The sequence below is a fragment of the Ranitomeya variabilis genome, chromosome 2 (assembly GCF_051348905.1).
Source record: "Ranitomeya variabilis isolate aRanVar5 chromosome 2, aRanVar5.hap1, whole genome shotgun sequence".
Taxonomy (NCBI): Eukaryota; Metazoa; Chordata; class Amphibia; order Anura; family Dendrobatidae; genus Ranitomeya; species Ranitomeya variabilis.
In genome coordinates this window covers 452,817,518-452,839,215 of record NC_135233.1, presented here as the reverse complement: position 1 = coordinate 452,839,215, position 21,698 = coordinate 452,817,518, and the positions used below count along the sequence as shown (strand labels likewise).

General features: G+C 43.1%; 1 protein-coding gene across 1 annotated transcript; it reads left to right on the top strand.

The window, feature by feature from the left end:
- The first annotated feature begins 12,401 nt into the window (after nt 1–12,401).
- On the top strand, nt 12,402–20,474 carry LOC143806590 (chymotrypsinogen A-like). Its single transcript, XM_077287293.1, has 7 exons — nt 12,402–12,512; nt 12,737–12,840; nt 14,475–14,554; nt 16,677–16,755; nt 17,020–17,200; nt 18,408–18,541; nt 20,276–20,474. Exons 1-7 carry the CDS (start codon nt 12,461–12,463, stop codon nt 20,435–20,437), a joined length of 792 nt encoding a protein of 263 aa, XP_077143408.1. The 5' UTR covers nt 12,402–12,460; the 3' UTR covers nt 20,438–20,474.
- The last annotated feature ends 1,224 nt before the right edge of the window (nt 20,475–21,698 follow it).

Sequence of the window (21,698 nt, the reverse complement as noted above, 5' to 3'; positions counted from 1 at the left end):
TCATTCTTGCAGATGTCCCAAACTATGAGCTAGGTAGGAAAACGCTGCCACTCCTCCAAGGAAGTCGCTGGGTATGACGTACTGATGACAGTACTGCTGCTGCTCACGCCCCAGATTTTGAGAGCTAGGAGGGGGACTTGGTGTGATATCAATCAATCACGTAACAATGAGCATCATAACAGCAGATTCTGCTTCAGTGTCCATGGATGAGTTGCCGACTCTGTCACCAGTCAAGGTAAATTAAAAGGGTTTTCCCACGAACAAAAGTTTATTTTAATCAATAGATCTTGGAATAATAATAATTTCCACAATTGGATGTCTTTAAATAAAATGTTCCTGTGCGGAGATAATCTTATAAATATGCCCATGCTGTGTACTGTGTAATAGCCGTGTCTGACCGTGCAGGGACATGGTTGGATCATACTACATCTCCTGGGCAGGAGGGTAGCAAAAGAGTGTACAGATATTACAACAGGGGGTCACAAATGATTCTTTCTTTGTGGTAAAACATTGTTTAAACACAGGCAGGGAAATGTTTTACCTCACAAAAATAATCATCTGTGATCCCGTGCTGTGCTGTCTGTATACTCTTTTGTATCCTCCCCTGCCCAGGAGCTGTGGTATAATCAGGCCATGTTCCTGCACTGTCAGACACGGCCATTACACAGTACACACAGGGGCGGATTACAAGAGGGTCAATCTGGTGTGGGTGGGCCCTGGGCTACCGCAGAGATTGCCCGCCGCCATCAGAGCATTACTGCCCGTGCCCTGTCTGGCATATCATTTATGGGCCCGGAGGGCAGAGAGAAGGGGGCCCGCATCGGGCCCCGTCTCATCTGCTCACCTGGCCCATACCGGCGCTGCGGCGGTTTCCTATTGACGTGCGGGCGCGCGCCTGCACGTCAATAGTTAACAACAGCCACCAGCCAATTGGAGGCTGGCAGCTGAAGTCGGCCGCAGGCGCAGCTCACACGTCGCCGGTGTCTGACGTCATTGTCAGTGGCCGGCGAGTGTGCTCTGCTGGAGGGAGCTCGCCGCTGGAGCGCCCAGGTCAGGTGAGGAGAACTCTCTTTTTTTTGTTTTTTTTTTGCGAACAGCAATCCGGGGGGCCTGGGGCAATGCTGGAGACACTGGGGCAGATTGCTGGACACACTGGGGCAATGCTGGAGACACTGGGGCAGATTGCTGGACACACTGGGGCAATGCTGGAGACACTGGGGCAATGCTGGAGACACTGGGGCAGATTGCTGGAGACACTGGGGGCAATGCTGGAGACACTGGGGGCAATGCTGGAGACACTGGGGGCAATGCTGGAGGACACACTGGGGCAGATGATTGCTGGAGACACTGGGGCAATGCTGGAGACACTGGGGCAATGCTGGAGACACTGGGGCAGATTGCTGGAGACACTGGGGCAGATTGCTGGAGACACTGGGGGCAATGCTGGAGGACACTGGGGCAGATGATTGCTGGAGACACTGGGGCAATTCTGGAGACACTGGGGCAATGCTGGAGACACTGGGGCAATGCTGGAGACACTGGGGCAGATTGCTGGAGACACTGGGGGCAATGCTGGAGACACTGGGGCAGATTGCTGGAGACACTGGGGCAGATTGCTGGAGACACTGGGGGCAATACTGGAGGACACTGGGGCAGATGATTGCTGGAGACACTGGGGCAATGCTGGAGACACTGGGGCAATGCTGGAGACACTGGGGCAGATTGCTGGAGACGCTGGGGCAAATTGCTGGAGACACTGGGGCAGATTGCTGGAGACACTGGGGGCAATGCTGGAGGACACTGGTGCAGATGATTGCTGGAGACACTGGGGCAATGCTGGAGACACTGGGGCAATGCTGGAGACACTGGGGCAATGCTGGAGACACTGGGGGCAATGCTGGAGGACACACTGGGGCAGATGATTGCTGGAGACACTGGTGCAATGCTGGAGACACTGGGGTAATATGCTGGACACACTGGGGGTAATATGCTGGACACACTGGGGGTAATATGCTGGACACTCTGGGGTATATGCTGGACACTCTGGGGAAATATGCTGGACATACTGGGGCAGATTGTTGAACACACTGTCTGGGGGCAATGCTGGACATAGGGGCTAATTAAGGGATATTATTACTGCAGTGATGTATTTATTTTATTTTTTGAGGACATTGTTTTAAATGGGGTGGGCGGTCCTGTTACTGTGTAGAGTGACACTATGTTGCCTCTTTTTCTTCATGTGGTGTAATGTAGAAGTTGGGAAAAATTAAGTAATGTGTTCTGCAAGCGGAGGTCGAGATAACTGTGTTATTTCCTGCAGAGACAAGTCCTGGCTGGAAGAAGTGATGGCGGTCTGTTGTGGATTCTGTTTGTGGGCTCCCTCTGGTGGTTACTGCTGGTACTGGGTGACTTTGGTGGGTTGCGGCCTTTGGTTTCCACCTGTCCATCAGAGGCTGGGTGGTTCCTATTTTACCTGGCCTTTCTGTCATTCCCTTGCCGGCTATCAATGTATTCAGATGTGCTCTGTTTGGTTCCTGCCTACCTGCTCCCAGATCTTTCAGGATAAGCTAAGTGCTGATTTTCAGTTGTTGGTTTTTTTTGTCCAGCTTGCTTATTATGTCTCTATGCTAGCTGGTAGCTCTAGTGGACTGAGGTTCTCCCCATGTGCCATGAGTTGGCACATGGGTTCTTGTAATCTCAGGATGGTTTTTTTGATTAGGGTTTTTTGCTGACCGCTCAGACCCCTTTTGTATCGTTCTGCTTTCTAGTTTACAGCGGGCCTCAATTTGCTGAACCTATATATATCATCTCTATGTGTGTGCCTTCCTCTCATTTCACCGTCAATACATGTGGGGGGCAACTATACCTTTTGGGGTTCATTCCTCTGGAGGCAAGTGAGGTCTTTATTTTCTCTGCAGTACTAGTTAGCTCTTAGGCTGGTGCGTGGCGTCTAGAACCAATGTAGGCACGCTCCCTGGCTATCTCTAGTTGCGTTTGTCAGGCGTAGGGCAGCGGTCAGCCCAGGTTCCATCACCCTAGAGCTCGTCCGATATTTTGTATTACTTTGCTTGTCCCTTGCTATCCCTAGCCATTGGGATTCATGACAGTATAGCCGGCCCACAAAGTGTTAATTGTTTGGGCTGAAGCAGGAGAAAAAGAAGTGTTTAAGGGAAATTTTTTTTTTTTTTTTTTTTTCCTTCAGAGTTTTGCTGCCTAGCCCTTAATTGCTGTCTAGCTGCTTCTTACCTCCTCTTAACCCTTGAATGGCTCTGATATTAGCTGTTTAACATGGATGTCCAGAGTTTGGCTTCCAGCCTGAGTAATCTCGCGGCAAAAGTTCAAAACATACAGGATTTTGTTGTTCACACTTCCATGTCTGAACCTAGAATTCCTATTCCAGAGTTCTTTTCTGGAGATAGATCTACCTTCCTGAATTTCAGGAACAATTGTAAATTGTTTCTTTCTTTAAAATCTCGCTCCTCTGGAGACCCTGCTCAACAGGTTAAGATTGTAATATCTTTCCTGCGGGGCGACCCTCAGAATTGGGCATTTGCATTGGCACCAGGGGATCCTGCATTGCTCAATGTGGATGCGTTTTTTCTGGCATTGGGATTGCTCTATGAGGAACCCAACCTGGAGATTCAGGCTGAAAAGGCTTTATTAGCCCTCTCTCAGGGGCATGATGAAGCGGAAATATATTGTCAAAAATTTCGGAAATGGTCGGTGCTTACTCAGTGGAATGAGTGCGCCCTGGCTGCAAACTTCAGAAATGGTCTTTCCGAGGCCATTAAGGATATTATGGTGGGGTTCCCTACGCCTACAGGTCTGAATGAGTCGATGGCTATGGCCATTCAGATTGATTGGCGTTTACGGGAGCGCAAACCCGTGCACCACTTGGCGGTGTCTTCTGAACAGGCACCTGAGACTATGCAATGTGATAGAATTCAGTCCAGAAGTGAACGGCAAAATTATAGGCGGAAAAATGGATTGTGTTTTTATTGTGGTGATTCAGCTCATGTTATTTCAGCATGCTCTAAACGCACAAAAAGGGTTGATAAATCTTTTGCCATTGATACTCTGCAGCCTAAGTTCATTTTGTCTGTGACTCTGATTTTTTCACTGTCTTCCATTTCCGTCAATGCCTATGTGGATTCAGGCGCTGCCCTGAGTCTTATGGATTGGTCATTTGCTAAACGCTGCGGTTTTAGTCTGGAGCCTCTGGAAGTTCCTATTCCTCTGAAGGGAATTGACACTACACCATTGGCTATGAATAAGCCGCAGTATTGGACACAAGTGACCATGCGCATGACTCCCGTTCATCAGGAGGTGATTCGCTTCCTTGTACTGTATAATTTACATGATGTACTAGTGCTTGGTCTGCCATGGTTACAAACTCATAATCCTGTCCTGGACTGGAAAACAATGTCTGTGTTAAGCTGGGGATGTCAGGGGGTTCATGATGATGCACCTCCGATTTCAATCGCTTCATCTACTCCTTCTGAGATCCCTGCGTTTTTGTCTGACTATAGGGATGTTTTTGAGGAGCCTAAGCTCAATTCGCTCCCTCCTCATAGAGAGTGTGACTGTGCTATAGAATTGATTCCTGGCAGTAAGTTCCCTAAGGGTCGTTTATTTAATCTGTCACTGCCAGAGCATACTGCTATGCGGAATTATATTAAGGAGTCCTTGGAAAAGGGACATATTCGTCCATCTTCATCCCCTCTGGGAGCAGGTTTTTTTTTCGTGGCCAAAAAAGATGGTTCCCTGAGGCCTTGTATAGATTATCGCCTTCTGAATAAGATTACAGTCAAATATCAGTATCCACTGCCATTATTGACTGATTTGTTTGCTCGCATTAAGGGGGCTAGGTGGTTCACTAAGATAGATCTTCGCGGTGCGTATAATCTGGTGCGGATAAAACAGGGTGACGAGTGGAAAACCGCATTTAATACGCCTGAGGGCCATTTTGAGTATTTGGTAATGCCTTTTGGACTCTCCAATGCTCCGTCAGTCTTTCAGTCCTTTATGCACAATATTTTCCGTGAATATCTGGATAAGTTTATGATTGTGTATTTGGATGATATTTTGGTGTTTTCTGATGACTGGGAGTCTCATGTTTTACAGGTCAGGAAGGTGTTTCAGGTTCTGCGGGCCAATTCTCTGTTTGTGAAGGGCTCAAAGTGTCTCTTCGGAGTCCAGAAGATTTCTTTTTTGGGGTACATTTTTTCTCCTTCTACTATTGAGATGGATCCCGTCAAGGTTCAGGCGATTTGTGACTGGACACAACCTACATCTGTTAAGAGCCTTCAGAAGTTCTTGGGGTTTGCTAATTTTTATCGTCGGTTCATTGCTAATTTTTCCAGTATTGTTAAACCTTTGACTGATTTGACTAAAAAGGGTGCTGATGTTGCTGATTGGTCTCCTGCGGCCGTGGAGGCCTTTCGGGAACTTAAGCGCCGGTTTTCTTCTGCTCCTGTGTTGTGTCAACCAGATGTTTCACTTCCTTTTCAGGTTGAGGTTGATGCTTCCGAGATTGGAGCGGGGGCGGTTTTGTCACAGAGAAGTTCTAATGGCTCGGTGATGAAGCCATGTGCATTCTTCTCTAGAAAATTCTCGCCCGCCGAGCGCAATTATGATGTGGGTAATCGGGAGCTTTTGGCCATGAAGTGGGCATTTGAGGAGTGGCATCATTGGCTTGAGGGTGCTAAACATCGTGTGGTGGTCTTGACTGATCACAAGAATCTCATTTACCTTGAGTCTGCCAGGCGTTTGAATCCTAGACAGGCTCGTTGGTCGTTGTTTTTTTCTCGTTTCAATTTCGTGGTTTCATACCTGCCAGGTTCTAAGAATGTGAAGGCAGATGCTCTTTCCAGGAGTTTTGTGCCTGACTCTCCTGGAGACTCTGGGCCTACTGGTATCCTTAGGGATGGGGTAATATTGTCCGCCGTATCCCCAGACTTGCGACGTGCATTGCAGGAGTTTCAGGTGGATAAACCGGATCGTTGTCCGCCAGAAAGACTGTTTGTTCCGGATGATTGGACCAGTAGAGTCATCTCCGAGGTCCATTCTTCTGTGTTGGCTGGTCATCCTGGAATATTTGGTACTAGAGACTTGGTGGCCAGGTCTTTTTGGTGGCCTTCCTTGTCTAGGGATGTGCGTACCTTTGTGCAGTCTTGTGAAGTGTGTGCTCGAGCTAAGCCTTGCTGTTCTCGGGCCAGTGGGTTGTTGTTATCCTTGCCCATCCCGAAGAGGCCTTGGACGCACATTTCCATGGATTTTATTTCTGATCTCCCGGTTTCACAGAAAATGTCCGTTATCTGGGTTGTGTGTGACCGCTTTTCTAAGATGGTTCATTTGGTGCCCTTGCCTAAGTTGCCTTCCTCCTCTGAGTTGGTCCCTTTATTTTTTCAGAACGTGGTTCGTTTGCATGGGATTCCGGAGAATATCGTTTCTGACAGGGGATCCCAGTTTGTGTCTAGATTTTGGCGGACGTTTTGTGCCAAGATGGGCATTGATTTGTCTTTCTCGTCTGCATTCCATCCTCAGACGAATGGCCAGATGGAGCGAACTAATCAGACCTTGGAAACTTATTTGAGGTGTTTTGTTTCTGCTGATCAAGATGACTGGGTTGCTTTTTTGCCACTGGCTGAATTTGCTCTTAATAATCGGGCTAGTTCTGCCACGTTGGTCTCTCCTTTTTTTTTGTAATTCGGGGTTTCATCCTCGTTTTTCCTCTGGTCAGGTGGAGTCTTCGGATTGTCCTGGAGTGGACGTGGTGGTGGACAGGCTACATCAGATTTGGAATCAGGTGGTGGACAATTTGAAGTTATCTCAGGAGAAGACTCAGCAGTTTGCTAATCGCCGTCGCCGCGTGGGTCCCCGACTTCTTGTTGGGGATTTGGTGTGGTTGTCTTCTCGTTTTGTCCCTATGAAGGTCTCTTCTCCTAAGTTCAAGCCTCGGTTCATCGGTCCTTATAGGATCTCGGAGATTCTTAACCCTGTATCTTTTCGTTTGGATCTCCCAGCATCGTTTGCTATTCATAATGTGTTCCATCGGTCGTTGTTGCGGAGGTATGAGGTGCCCGTTGTTCCTTCGGTTGAGCCTCCTGCTCCGGTGCTGGTGGAGGGAGAATTGGAGTATGTTGTTGAGAAGATCTTGGATTCTCGTGTTTCCAGACGCAAACTCCAGTATTTGGTTAAGTGGAAGGGTTATGGTCAGGAGGATAATTCCTGGGTGGTCGCCTCCGATGTTCATGCGACTGATTTGGTCCGCGCCTTCCATAGAGCTCACCCTGATCGCCCTGGGGGTTCTCGTGAGGGTTCGGTGACCCCTCCTCAAGGGGGGGGTACTGTTGTGGATTCTGTTTGTGGGCTCCCTCTGGTGGTTACTGCTGGTACTGGGTGACTTTGGTGGGTTGCGGCCTTTGGTTTCCACCTGTCCATCAGAGGCTGGGTGGTTCCTATTTTACCTGGCCTTTCTGTCATTCCCTTGCCGGCTATCAATGTATTCAGATGTGCTCTGTTTGGTTCCTGCCTACCTGCTCCCAGATCTTTCAGGATAAGCTAAGTGCTGATTTTCAGTTGTTGGTTTTTTTTGTCCAGCTTGCTTATTATGTCTCTATGCTAGCTGGTAGCTCTAGTGGACTGAGGTTCTCCCCATGTGCCATGAGTTGGCACATGGGTTCTTGTAATCTCAGGATGGTTTTTTTGATTAGGGTTTTTTGCTGACCGCTCAGACCCCATTTGTATCGTTCTGCTTTCTAGTTTACAGCGGGCCTCAATTTGCTGAACCTATATATATCATCTCTATGTGTGTGCCTTCCTCTCATTTCACCGTCAATACATGTGGGGGGCAACTATACCTTTTGGGGTTCATTCCTCTGGAGGCAAGTGAGGTCTTTATTTTCTCTGCAGTACTAGTTAGCTCTTAGGCTGGTGCGTGGCGTCTAGAACCAACGTAGGCACGCTCCCTGGCTATCTCTAGTTGCGTTTGTCAGGCGTAGGGCAGCGGTCAGCCCAGGTTCCATCACCCTAGAGCTCGTCCGATATTTTGTATTACTTTGCTTGTCCCTTGCTATCCCTAGCCATTGGGATTCATGACAGCGGTCTGTGCTGGATGAAAGATGAAGGACTTCACCTAGCGACGTCACTGGTGAGTCAGTGTTACCTATACACTGACACTATACACTGTATACTATATACAGAGCTCCTGTGTATAATGTCACCAGTGATCAATGTATTACCTATACACTATATACAGAGGTCCTGTGTACAATGTCACCAGTGATCACTGTATTACCTCTACACAGACACTGCATACTAAGTACAGATCTCCTGTGAATACTGGCACTTATGGTGATAGTATTGTGGGGTTTTTTTATTACTGATCAGTATTGTAGTATTCAGTCACTATGTGGTGGTAATATGTGGTCTGGAAATGGTGTTGTGGTATTTGTCCCTTGTACAGTATGTGCTATTTGGTTACCAAGTGGTGGTAATATGTGGTCTTGACATGGTGCGGTGGTATTTGTTCCTTGTATGTGATATTATTCGATCACTGTGGTTGTAATTTGTGGTCTGGTCATGGTGCGGTGGTATTTGTTCCTTGTATGTGATATTGGTCAAAATATACCTAAATTGTATTGCATATTTTAACAAATATTTAATAGGTTACAGTAGAGTAGGGTCCGACCATTTTTCTGGAATAATCTGGTTCAGGTATCACATGACCCCCGTCACATGACCCCCGTCACATGACCCCCGTCACATGACCGGGGGGGCCCCACAGTGTCTGAACAGCCCGGGGCCCTGGCTACCCTTAATCCACCCCTGAGTACACAGCAGGGGCACATTCAACCTATTAACTATTTAGAGGGAGTTGCGGTGCCTTGTTTCAACAACAATCTGGTAATAACTTATGCTGCCATTAATGCATGGCATGTGCGAGTATAAAGTAGCCTGCAAGCCAATGTCAATCAGTGGCCACTTTTGTTAGCTGATCAGTGACCCTAGCCAATTTTATAAAAAATAGGGCGTGTATAAAAAAAATATATTAAGCCAATTTTATGTCGTTGTTATAGAATTTGAGGCAGCTTTACCAAAACTGGTTAAGAGTAAAAACTGCAGGTTACCCATCGCAACCAATCACAGACCAGCTTTCATTTCACCAGAGCAGTTTAGAAAATAAAAGCTGATCTATGATTGGTTGCTATGGGCAACAGAAATAGCTTTTACTATAGGCAGTATTGATAGTGTAGGCCATTGGTGTTTTACTGTATATTAACATGCACGGTAAATTCTTTTAGACCCTCAATATATGACTATATGAACGATCCTTCCGTGCGAGAAATGATTACCACAGATACACAATATACAAAGGTGTTTTTTTTTATTGTGTCATCATAATTTAACTTTTTATTTCATAATTAGTTGGAAGCAATAATCTGGTCCGCCCAGCTACGAAGCTCAGTGACACGGGCATAGACGCCTGGGCTTGAGGTTGAGCACGTGCTGGTTCCCCAGGACACAATACCGATAAGTGTCCAGGCGCCATTTCTCTGACAAACAAGAGGTCCGCCAGAATCACCCTGAAAGGAAAAGATTTTTTTCAGAACTTTCTTAAAATCTTACAAAACAAGATAAACCATTACTGATACAAGCATATTAATATATACAGTGGGGAAAATAAGTATTTGATACACTGCCGATTTTCCAAGTTTTCCCCGCTACAAAGAAGAGAGGTCTGTAATTTTTATCGTAGCTACACTGCACCTGTGAGAGACAGAATCTTCAAATAAATCCACAAAATCACATTGTAGGATTTGTACATAATTAAATAGAATTTTATTGCATAAAATAAGTTTTTGATCACCTACCAACCAGCAAGAATTCTATAAGAAGTCTATTTATTTCTATAGCGCCAACATATTCCGTGGCACTTTACATTTTAGAGGGGTCTTGTACAGACAATAAAAGACATTACAGAATAACAATAATCACATAAACAACAGATACCAAGAGGAGTGCGAGCCCTGCGGCTCACAAGCTAACAATCTATGAGGAAATAGGGGAGACACGAGAGGTGGATGGTAACAATTGCTTTCATTGTTCAGAGCAGCCATAATGTAATAAATCGGGTGTTCATGTAATGCTGCATGAACCAGTTATCAGCCAGAATGTGTTAAAGTACAGATACAGAGGGCTATTAAATGCATAAAGCACGTGAGAACAAGATACAAGGGTCTGGTTATGAAGACAATATTGAATTGGCAACACAGGGATAATTAAATAAATGTGGTGAGTCGATAGGCCAGTCTGAAGAAATGCGTTTTTAGGGCACGCATAAAACTGTGGGTGTTGGAGATTAATTGAATTATCCTGGGTAGTGCATTCCAAAGAATTGATGCAGCATGCGAGAAGTCTTGGAGACAGGAGTGGGAGGTTCTGATTGTTGAGGATGTTAACCTTAGGTCATCAGCAGAATGGAGGGCACAGGTAGGGTGGTAGACTGAGACGAAGGAGATGTAGGGTGGTGCTGAACCGTGGAGTGCTTTGTGTGTGAGAGTGATAAGTTTATATTGAACTCTGGAGTGGATGGGTAACCAGTGCAATGACAGGCACAAGGTAGAGGCATCGGTGTAATGGTTGGTGAGGAATATGATACTGGCTGCAGCATTCAAGACAGATTGGAAAGGGGAGAGTTTGGTAAGAGGGAGACCGATTAATAGATAGTTACAATAGTCCAGACGAGAATGAATAAGAGCAACATTAAAAGTTTTTGCAGAGTGGAAAGTAAGAAAAGGTTGAATTCTAGAAATGTTTTTGAGGTGCAGATAAGAAGAGCGAGCTACTGATCGGATGTGGGGGGTGAAGGAAAGCTCTGAATCAAGTATGACCCCAAGACAGTGGGCATGTTGCTGGGGAGTAATGGTAGAACCACACATGGAAATGGCACTGTCGGGCATAGGTAGGTTAGTAGAGGGAGGAAACTCAAGGAGTTCAGTTTCTGACAGGTTTAGTTTCAGATAGAGGGAGGACATGATGTTGGAGACAGCGGTAAGACGATCACTGGTGTTTTGTAATAATGCAGGTATTATGTAAGGAGTAGAGGTGTATAACCTGTTAGTTTTCTTTAAGAAGCCCTCCTACTCTGCACTCATTACCTGTATTAATTGCACCTGTTTGAACTCGTTACCTGTATAAAAGACACCTGTCCACACAATCAATCACACTCCAATGTCTCCACTCTGGCCAAGACCAAAGAGCTGTCTATGGGCACCAGGGACACAATTGTAGACCTGCATAAAGCTGGGATGAGCTACAGGACAATAGGCAAGCAGTTTGGTGAAAAGGCAACAACTGTTCACATATTTATTAGAAAATGGAAGAAACATAAGATGACTGTCAATCTTCCCCAGCCTGGGGCTCCATGCAAGATTTCACCTCGTGGGGTTAGAATTATTCTGAGAACGGTCAGGAATCAGCCCAGAACTACATGGGAGGACCTGATTGATGACCTGAAAAGGGCTGGGACCACAGTCTCAAACATTACCATTAGTAACACACTAAGCTGTCATGGATTAAAATCCTGCAGGGCACGCAAGGTCCTTCTGCTCACACCAGCCCATGCACAGACCCATTTAAAGTTCACCAATGACCATCTGGATGATCCAGAGGAGGCATGGGAGGTGGTTATGGGGTCAGATGAGACCAAAATAGATCTTTTAAGTATCAACTCCACTTGCCGTGTTTAGAGGAAGAAGAAGGACACCTTCTCAACCGTGAAGCATTGTGGGGGAAGCATCTTACTTTCGGTGTGCTTTTCTGCAAAGGGGACAGGACGACTGCACCGTATTGAAGGGAGAATGGATGGGGCCATGTATCCCAAGATTTTCTGGTAAGTGTTTAATCTTACCCCAAAGTTGGTTTCACAGCTACACTGCTCAGTACTTGTGTATAATGTCCTCTATCACGCTACTGCTTTTGAACATGTGTTACATAGAGACAGAAGAGTGAGAATCCATCATGTCTGTCTTTTCTGTGTGCTAGTCTCCACTAACTAGCTCAGAGACAACTGAAAATCAGACATAAAGCCTGCAGAAGGGTAAACGTATGTTAAATGCAGTATACAAGTCATACATTGGTCAGAAATTATGTTATTCCTTGTAAATGATTAGCTTCCAATATATTATTTTAATCTTGAAACCAAAAAGAACTTGTGAGAGATGTTTAAATACTAAAGCATAGGGTCCATTGGAACAAGCAAATGCTTTTAATATTTGCAGATGTCAAATTTAGGAAGCAAAAGGTCATTGCTACAACACTGAAGGTTTTAAATTAGCACTGCAATATTTGTTCACCTTGCTTGGACTTTTTAGCCAATCATGAAGCAAATCCATATCTTACAGCTCGGTTCCCTTTACTATAAAAGTTGTCCAAGTGAATAAGGAAAGTATTCACTATGGTTTTCCTACTGCTCGTCTCCTGTTTGGCTTTGGCCAGTGCAGCTTATGGTAAATTCAACTTTTACATGACGTTTTATTGTTAGAATTGCATTTAATTGTAGAAATATTTATTTTGCATCATTATCTTTGTAACACAAAAATCTATGCATTTTATGTGTCTTATTACATAAGCTAGAAGCTAGGATTACATTTCTAGATTTCGCTGAATAAATATATTTTAACATTTTCTAATAATAAAATCCTTGATTTTTTGTTGTTGTTATTTTTACCAGGCTGCGGAGTTCCCGCTATCAACCCTGTTGTCTCTGGCTATGCCAGAATAGTCAATGGTGAGGAGGCAGTTTCAGGATCTTGGCCCTGGCAAGTCTCACTTCAGGTAACAATAGATATTAATTTAAAAAAGGCAAAAATGTAATCTGCAAAGTAGTGTATTTTTAAGTATTTCACTTCTTTGCAAACTTCAAAAAGTTTACTGTCCTCTCTATCATCTTTGAGAACCAGGATTGTAATTCCTACATATAAATTCCTAATAATAAATAAAACTTATAATTTATCAGATATACATTAAATATAATTTATATGATAAATAAATTTATATGATAAATAAATTAAATAATTTATATGATAAAACTATTTATCAGATATACATTAAAAACCTATACCCCATAAACAAACAGAAAAAAAACAATAAAGAGAGACAAGAAACAATAAAAGCCCTGTAGATGGCATAGAAATGGGCACTTAGATAATAAACCCTATCTAATGTTAGACAAAGAAGCAGGCAATGACAATCCCCTATTATTGGTACTACCTGTCTGCGGAGGTTGGCACGCTAAATGATAGACAAATATTCTGCCCCCGCTCACTGACGGCTCACCCTAGACCGCCACTGTCCCTGTCCCTATAAATCATTTTTAGGGGATTTCTATGTAAGAAATATTTTGATGATCTTCATATTACCGAATTTAATGTTAGACCGAACCAGGATTCTAAAAATAAATTAATGTGCGCTGACAAGGGGCTAAAGATCTCAAGCTGAAGAAGAAAACTTTGTAGCACTTACCAAATCCACACTACTATACATAACTATCGGGAATATGACTGCAGATTATTGCTATGTAACCTGTGAGCAGCATGATGTAGGAACAGAGACCCCGATTCCAGCAATGTATCACTTACTAGGCTGTGTTTTGCTGTTTAGGTAATCAGCGTTTAATCTTCAGGAGATTATCACTACAGGACTAGGTGTCTCGTGCTTCCTGGTCCAACCCAATCCCCACCACTGATTAGCAGCTTTCTGTCTATATACAGATTGGCATCAGAGAAAACTCTGATTGTATCATAGCTGCTGTACCCAGTAAGCTAAGTGATACATCCCATACATCACGGTCTCTGCCCCTTCATCATGATGCTGTTGAATTATATATAAAAAAAAATCTGCTAATGGTCGTGGTACTGGTCAGCCAATACCATTGGCTAAAGATGGGCTCCACTCAACACCCAGCCAGGACCCACACAATTTTCCGGTAAAGTATTAGAACAGCAGCATCGGTCGAGACTACCGCTCTCGGACACTTTACATATAGGCTCCAAAAGATTCCTTGTCATAGGTATCCTTGATATTTTAGAATGTTTCATAGGAGAACATTATGGAAGTAATAATGAAAATGGTGATGCAGTATAACATCCCCGTCATTTGTAATAACACTTTATTGCCACGTATTTATACTGCAGAGACAAAATCCAGAGGAACCTATGTGAGAATGATGTATATGGATCTCCTGGTCTCTGATACCTCTTCAGAACAATCATACCATGATTCTCACAGTGCCAATGGTAGTCTCTTACTTGCAATTTAGGAAGCTGCTACCTGCTACTAAGATGGCTGTAAGCCCTACCCAATTTATACGGCCTGTGTAGCTACACCCATGAGATGCCTTGTATTGCTCTGCTTATTTTTCATAGATTTATCCTGCAATATTTCCTATATTATTGCTTTATATGTTACAGGACAGGACTGGATGGCATTTCTGCGGGGGTTCACTGATTAACAGCGATTGGGTGGTAACAGCAGCTCACTGCGGTGTTATGTAAGTACATTCGTCCACAGCAGCCTAAAATTTATACATTTTTCATAAACTTTTTTTTTTTACTCTTTCCCAACTTTTGTACACATGTGTAGCAATATTTCTTAGGAATTCTATGGAGCAGGTTTATGGAGCTAACAGCTGCTTGATAATGCCGCATTTAGAGCTTGCTTGTTCCCCCACTCCGGTCCTCAAGAGCCACCAACAGGTCATGTTTTCAGGATTTCCTTAGTATTGCACAGGTGATGCAATTAAGGAAATACTGAAAACATGACCTGTTGGTGGCTCTTGAGGACCAGAGTGGGGGAACACTGCTTCAGGCGATGTGCAGATGGGGTTTTTTAGGAGCCACTACAAGAAACACTCCTTTTTTGGGGAATTTTTGAACATTTTTTTTTCTTTTCCTGATGGGGGTATTTCAGAGTTTTTGAAGGGTTCTGTAACTTTTTTTTTTCCTGAAATCATTTTTGCACCCTTCTGATTTGACGGTGCCCATTTTGGACCAGATTGTAACAGGATTAGCTTAAAAGATTTTCTCTTTTCCCAGAATCTGAAGTGGGAAAAACAAACAAAGAAAAAACTCCACATATGAACAGCATAGTGGATTAACATTTGAATGAATAATAGTATTTCAAGTGATTTTTTTTTTTTTCAGACAAAGGGAATAAGTGGATGTGCCACGCTGCTGGTGAATAATCAATAATGATAGCCAAAGAATCCAAGGTTTGAGGCATCTCAATGCGTTTAAAAATCGGTCAGACTTCTTCATCGGGAGAACCACAGAAAGTTTTATTCACAATGGGTTTCCATGTCTGTCTGACTGTTTGATCAGGAGAACCACAGAAAGTTCTAACTTTCTGTGGTTCTCCTGATGAATAAGTCAGACGAACTTTTGAAACGCATTGAGAATAGATCGAATCTCTACTGAAGGCCTTGGATTCCTTGGATATCTTTCTTGATGATTCATAAGCAGCACCGCACATCCACTTATTCCCTTTGTCTGACCTCTACTCTGGATTCTCCAACCAGCTAAGTAACAGCAGCTGGAGTTACACTGTCCATTGAGCCTTCTAAAGGGTTGTGCTTTCTCACAACCCAACCTCGTAAGCAATGGCTCAACACCTAAACACGGTGTTACCTGGATAATACCCTATTTGCTCTTGTTTGTTCCTCCGTTTCTTCAAGCGATTTTTTTAGTGCATTTTTATGACAAATAGGCTCAAAGAAACTCCTCAAAAATCTCTGTCTTTGCTTAGCTTTAGATGCTGGGATCAATAGCTGCTGCGGTATCTAAGCAATTATAAAGAAGGGTTTGGGCTACGTCACCCTAGCATTTCCCTACATCCTTATTCCTCTCCAAAATTCTAGATGTGTAGACCAAACTCTTGAAAAAGCAAAATATGATTTCCCAGCTTTAAAAACATACAGTATAATACCAAAATAAGAAGGTTAAAAAAGACATTTATGAATATATGTACACATGCAAACACAAAACCCAGCTGCATTTTAAATGCAGGAGGGGGATATCACACAGTGGTGGTCCACCCTCAATTCAATTGGCCCCAACTCCATAATATTGCATTACAAAATAGGAGGACACGGAGTACATAAATGCATATACATTTTTTTGTAATTTTGTTTGAAAAATGTTTATATGCACTTATGTACTCCGTGTCCTCCTATTTTGTTATATATGTACACATGCAGATTAGTGGCAGAAATGTCTGGCCTATCTCATTCTTCTAGATACAGTTTGCAGGAAGACATGCAAATACTGCAAAAAAAAAAACCCAACAAAAACAAACAATTTTTCTTATTAGATTGAGGTGTTTTACAGACCCAGCCATCACATGTTTTACTAATTTCTCTTATAGGGTTTGTTTTATAATAGGATGTAAGAAATTGGTACATTGGTTAAATATGGAAATACAGGAATGTCTGTGACTGTCCCATTCTTCTAGATGGGGCTTGAATAAATCCAGGCTCACGCTGCAAAAAAACCATTTTTTTTTTAAATAGATTTGGGTGGTTTACCGATGCATCACATATCACATATAATATTAATTTCTTTTATAATGAGATGTAAAAAAATTCATATACTAGTTACATGATGTGTTTTCTGTAGTTCAACTGACCGCGTTGTTGTCGGAGAACACGACAGAAGTTCCTCTGCTGAAGCGATCCAGACTCTGGCAGTTTCACAAGTGAGTTTCCATGTAGTTTTATTTTTGGTGTATAATTACGTTTACAGTCCTGACCGTTCAATGTCATTTATTATATTTCTATACTTTTAGAATTCTGCTATATTATCTTCCCACTTGTCTAATGGTTTCTGTTTAAAACGGATACAACAGATAGAAACTCGTTGACTTACAATGGCGTTTGTTGGGTTCCGTTCAGGGGACTGACGGGCAATAATCATTAATACAAAACAGAGACGGATTCTACTGTAATTTTCTCTTTTTAAGGTTTTTACTCATCCAAACTGGAACTCCAACACCATCAGTAACGACATTACCTTGATAAAACTCGCCAGTTCCGCTGTTTTGGGCAGCAGAGTCTCCCCAGTGTGCTTGGCTAACCCTGGTGAAGTATATGATGATGGCCGTCTCTGTGTTACAAGTGGATGGGGATTGACAAGATGGAACGGTATGATAAAAAATTGACACATTTTTGGAACTTGCTTTTAATGTTTTTTAGTAAAATGCTGAAAAGTGCACACTTGTTTCTTTGTAGGGCAGTGGTTTTTGTTTTTTTTGGAATGCCGCGTGCTCTAAGTATGGCATTATTTCTGCCTCGTCATTTACGTTTCCCTATAGAATGCCGCCAAAACCATATGGAAAAAAATAACATCGAATATGCCTGCACATTTTGGAATGCTAAAATGACACTTTTTCTTATAGGCTTATTTATTTCCTTTATGTGTATTGAAACAACACAAGAAAAAAAAAAAGAGAAAGAAAGGCAAATTGGACATAATTTCACCCAAAACCCCCAAAATGGGCCAGACAAAATTGTTGGCACCTTTCCAAAATTTGGGTAAACAACTTTGTTTCAAGCATGTGATGCTCATTTAAACGCACCTGTGGCAAGTAACAGGTGTGGGCCATATGAAAATGACACCTGAAACCAGATAAAAAGGGGAGAAGTTGAGTGAGTCTGAGTGTGCCACTCTAAGCATGGAGAACAGAAAGAGGAAAAGAGAACTGTCTAAGGACTTGAGAACCAAAATTGCTGAAAAATATCAACAATCTCAAGGTTACAAGTCCGTCTCCAGAGATCTTGATGTTCTTTTGTCCATGGTGTGTAACATAATCAAGAAGTTTACAACCCATGGGTTAACTGATCTACAAGATGTATCCTATGATAGTGCTCCTCATATAGCACCAGATTAGCACCTCTAATGACATCCAACCACTAAAGGCGGGTTATATACACATTTACTAAACTATACTACTACTAAACTATAGCACATTATGGTACATTGGAACATAGACTTCTCGTAGGAGACAATTTCTGGCAGTGATGTAACTTGAATCTTGTGGGTCCCAATGTGGCCCCTAATTATTGCAAGTCTTTTAATAGTAATGGTCTTTTCATATGAGCTAAAGGGACTTTTTGGGCCCTCTAGGCTTCAGGACCATGGTGCAACCCCTGCACCTATTACAGTTATGTTCCTGGTTTCTTGTTGGGTTGCAAAGCAAAAAAATACCCAATGAAGCCTACATATATTAGGGCTGATATGTTTACAATTTAATCAGTATAAAAATAAATCAATGTTTTGTAAATACTTATATAACAGTCCCAAAGCAAAATAAAACTTGTTAATATACTCAATACTTTATTTTCTGAACAGCTGTAAACACTCCCAGCAAACTGCAGCAGACCTCCCTGCCCGTGTTGTCCAATACGCAATGTAAGGTCCACTGGGGAAGCAACATCCTTGATTCCATGATCTGCGCTGGAGCTGCCGGAGCCTCATCCTGCATGGTTTGTATCATCAGACGAATGAATCCCTGCTTTCTTTTTAGTTTGTTAAGGGGTGCACTTAGCCTCTTATTTGCTTTACGAAAACATTGAATGCTATCCCCACCTGCACCATTGGTTCAGAATGCAGCGGGGGGAGGAAAAAGGACTACTGCAGTGGAAGTAGACCAGAGCCAGTGACGAGAGCTGACAATGACAGTATGTGAGTGTGGTTGCAGTGTCCATAAGGAGGTAAAGAGCCAATGATTGATATCACTTGATTGACAGACCTGAACTCAATCAGCGGCTCTGCACCTCTCAACATTGGCTCTGGTCTGCTCCATGCGTCTGTCATCACTGCTCCACTCCCCTTCTGGGTGTTTGCAAAAGGATAAGGGAGGATGAAGTTTAGGATCGAAGTGCAGAGACATATTGTTGGTGACTGCAAAATGATACTAACATGTGGACAGTGTCACCGAGGATGGTGGCAGTGACAATTCTGTTAGTGCTGTGCTGGTGACTGGTTTCTACAGAGATCTGAGAGGAGCAGTCATATCATCGTGGCTGCAGTGCTCAGATCACAGTAATTAAATAGTTTACAGTCACTGTCAAACATGAAAGTATTTGTTATGACTGCTATAGCACATGCACACAGGTAGCGCACAAACCAGGGATGCAGCTACCTGAACCTGACAGAACCCTGTTCAGACTAGGAAAAGCCCCAGTCTGTCCATGCCTGACCGTGGAGATTTGCACTCAAAGAAAATGCAATGGCACCCTCAGTCAGCAGCTAACCCTGAATGTCCTTAGCAGCTCTTAGTATCTCTTGAGTAGCAATACCCTAAGGAATAAAGGTACCACACATGAAACAACTATCTTAAACTACAGCAAAGTGAATGCATCCAACAAAGACTATCACCAGCAGGGGAAGGTTTATAAAGCTGCACCCGAAAGGTGATCGGGAAGACAAAAAGAGTTACCCAAAGTTGACATGAAACAGAACTAAAACACCAAAAGAAAAGTTGTATCTGCTGTAGCTCCTTGGAAAAAAGACAATGACCACAGGATCAAGGGTTTGAATCCAGATGTATGACAGTATTAGATACACAGCTCAGCAGTCACACGATAGGATTACATACATGGATGGTATCGCATGTGTAGGGATTAGATACAAGGACAATATCACACATGATAGGATTAGATACACAGACTGTATCACATATGATAGGGTTATATACACAGCTCAGCAGACTAAGGGTGAGTGCCCATTTCATAGCTGATCCTGCCACAGTATAGGAGATTACGGTCGGTGTCTGACTGAAGTCTCCTATGTCCTTGCAGTTGCTATATATGCGGTGTCATGTTCTGATACTTGCCAGCAAATAAAAATGGCATCCTCCCAACAGTTGCAGAAAAAAATAAATATTAAAATCTAAATTTTATTTTGTTTTAAAAAAGAAATGATTACATAATTAAAACAAAACTAAAAATCATTGCACATTCCCTTTCATTTTCTTTCCAGGTTATCAAATTCTTCCTCCTTTTTCTTCTCCATTCTTCTTTTTGCATCAGTAATCAGAGGCTAAGGAATTCTTTGGATTATTTTTTTTTCATTTGAGTGGAGGAAGAGGCGTTAGGAAGATGAAAAATATTTGTACACATAATTACTCTGTATAGATGTGAAGTAATTGGTTAGTTGCTTCTATTTTAATATCCTTGAAATTTAACAATTTTATTATAATTTTTTTTCTAATATAGGGCGATTCTGGTGGACCCCTTGTGTGCCAAAGAGATGGCGCTTGGACACTGGTTGGTATTGTGTCTTGGGGAAGCAGCACGTGCTCAACCTCATACCCAGGTGTCTATGCCCGTGTCACTGTACTCCGTGACTGGGTGGACCAGATTCTTGCTGCCAATTAATGGACCGCAGCTCAATAATTTCTTTGAAAAAAATAAATAGTTTCATTTACATTTTTGGATTATGTTTCTTTTTTGAGGTTTCTATGTGTTACTTGCAAAACGTTTCTTTAGACATGCAAGAGATCATACAATATCAGCCATATATATATATTTAGATGGTTGAGGTAGGCATTTGTGAAGGGTGAACTGCAGGTGGTCAACACAGGAAGTTTGTCTAGAATAAAAGGTACAATTAAAAAGAGATAAAGAGAAGATATAAAAAGGCATACACACTCCCCTCACTTCTTGTAACCTACAAGTGTACAAAGATATTATATAGTCACCATGTGACAAGTGGGCCTGTGTACCTTCAAATGCCAGGGCTGAATTTTAGTCCCAGTCCAGCCCTGGGGGAGTGTAACACGACTATCTAATATATAAAGCTGAATGTGTGTGTGTGTGTGTATGTCCGGGATTGGCATCTGCACCGTCGCAGCTACAGCCACAAAATTTTGCAGTCACACGTCTGGACCCCGAGAGCGTCATAGGCTATGTTGTGAGGTGAAATTTTAACCCCGCGCGTTCCAATTCACCAAACAATTTTGCCCCTATCTACATAATGGGGAAAAAGTGAAAGGAAAAGTGTAGGCAAATTGCCAGCTGCCAGATGTGAAGAAGGGGGACTTAAAGAGTGAGAGCGATGGCGCCAAAGAGTATATACCGTACAGTTGCTAAGGTGGGGCCCCGACATGGGATACTCACCTCACCACACATGGGGATATGAACACACACACACAAAATGCGCCACACACTACCACGTGCTTGAACACATATACCACCCTCAGCACACATTTCACCACACATACACCAACCTCGCCACATAAAAGTAGAAACACAAAAGTCACCGCTCAAAACTCACCACACGCAAAACTCGCCACATGCAAAACTCGCCACACCTGCAAAACTCACCTCATGGAAAACTCGCCACATGCAAAACTAGGCTCACGCAAAACTAGCCACACGTGCAAAACTCACCTCATGGAAAACTCGCCACACGCAAAACTTGCACATGCGGAAAAATTGCCACATGCACAAAAGTTGCTACACATGCAAAAGTTGCCTCACACAAAACTTGCACATACTCAAAACGCACCACACATAAAACTCTCCACACGCAAAACTTGCTACACACAACTTGCTACACTAACCTGTCACATGCAACTCAACACACAAAAAGTTGCTACATGCATGTCGTCACACAAAACTCATCTCACAAAAGTCT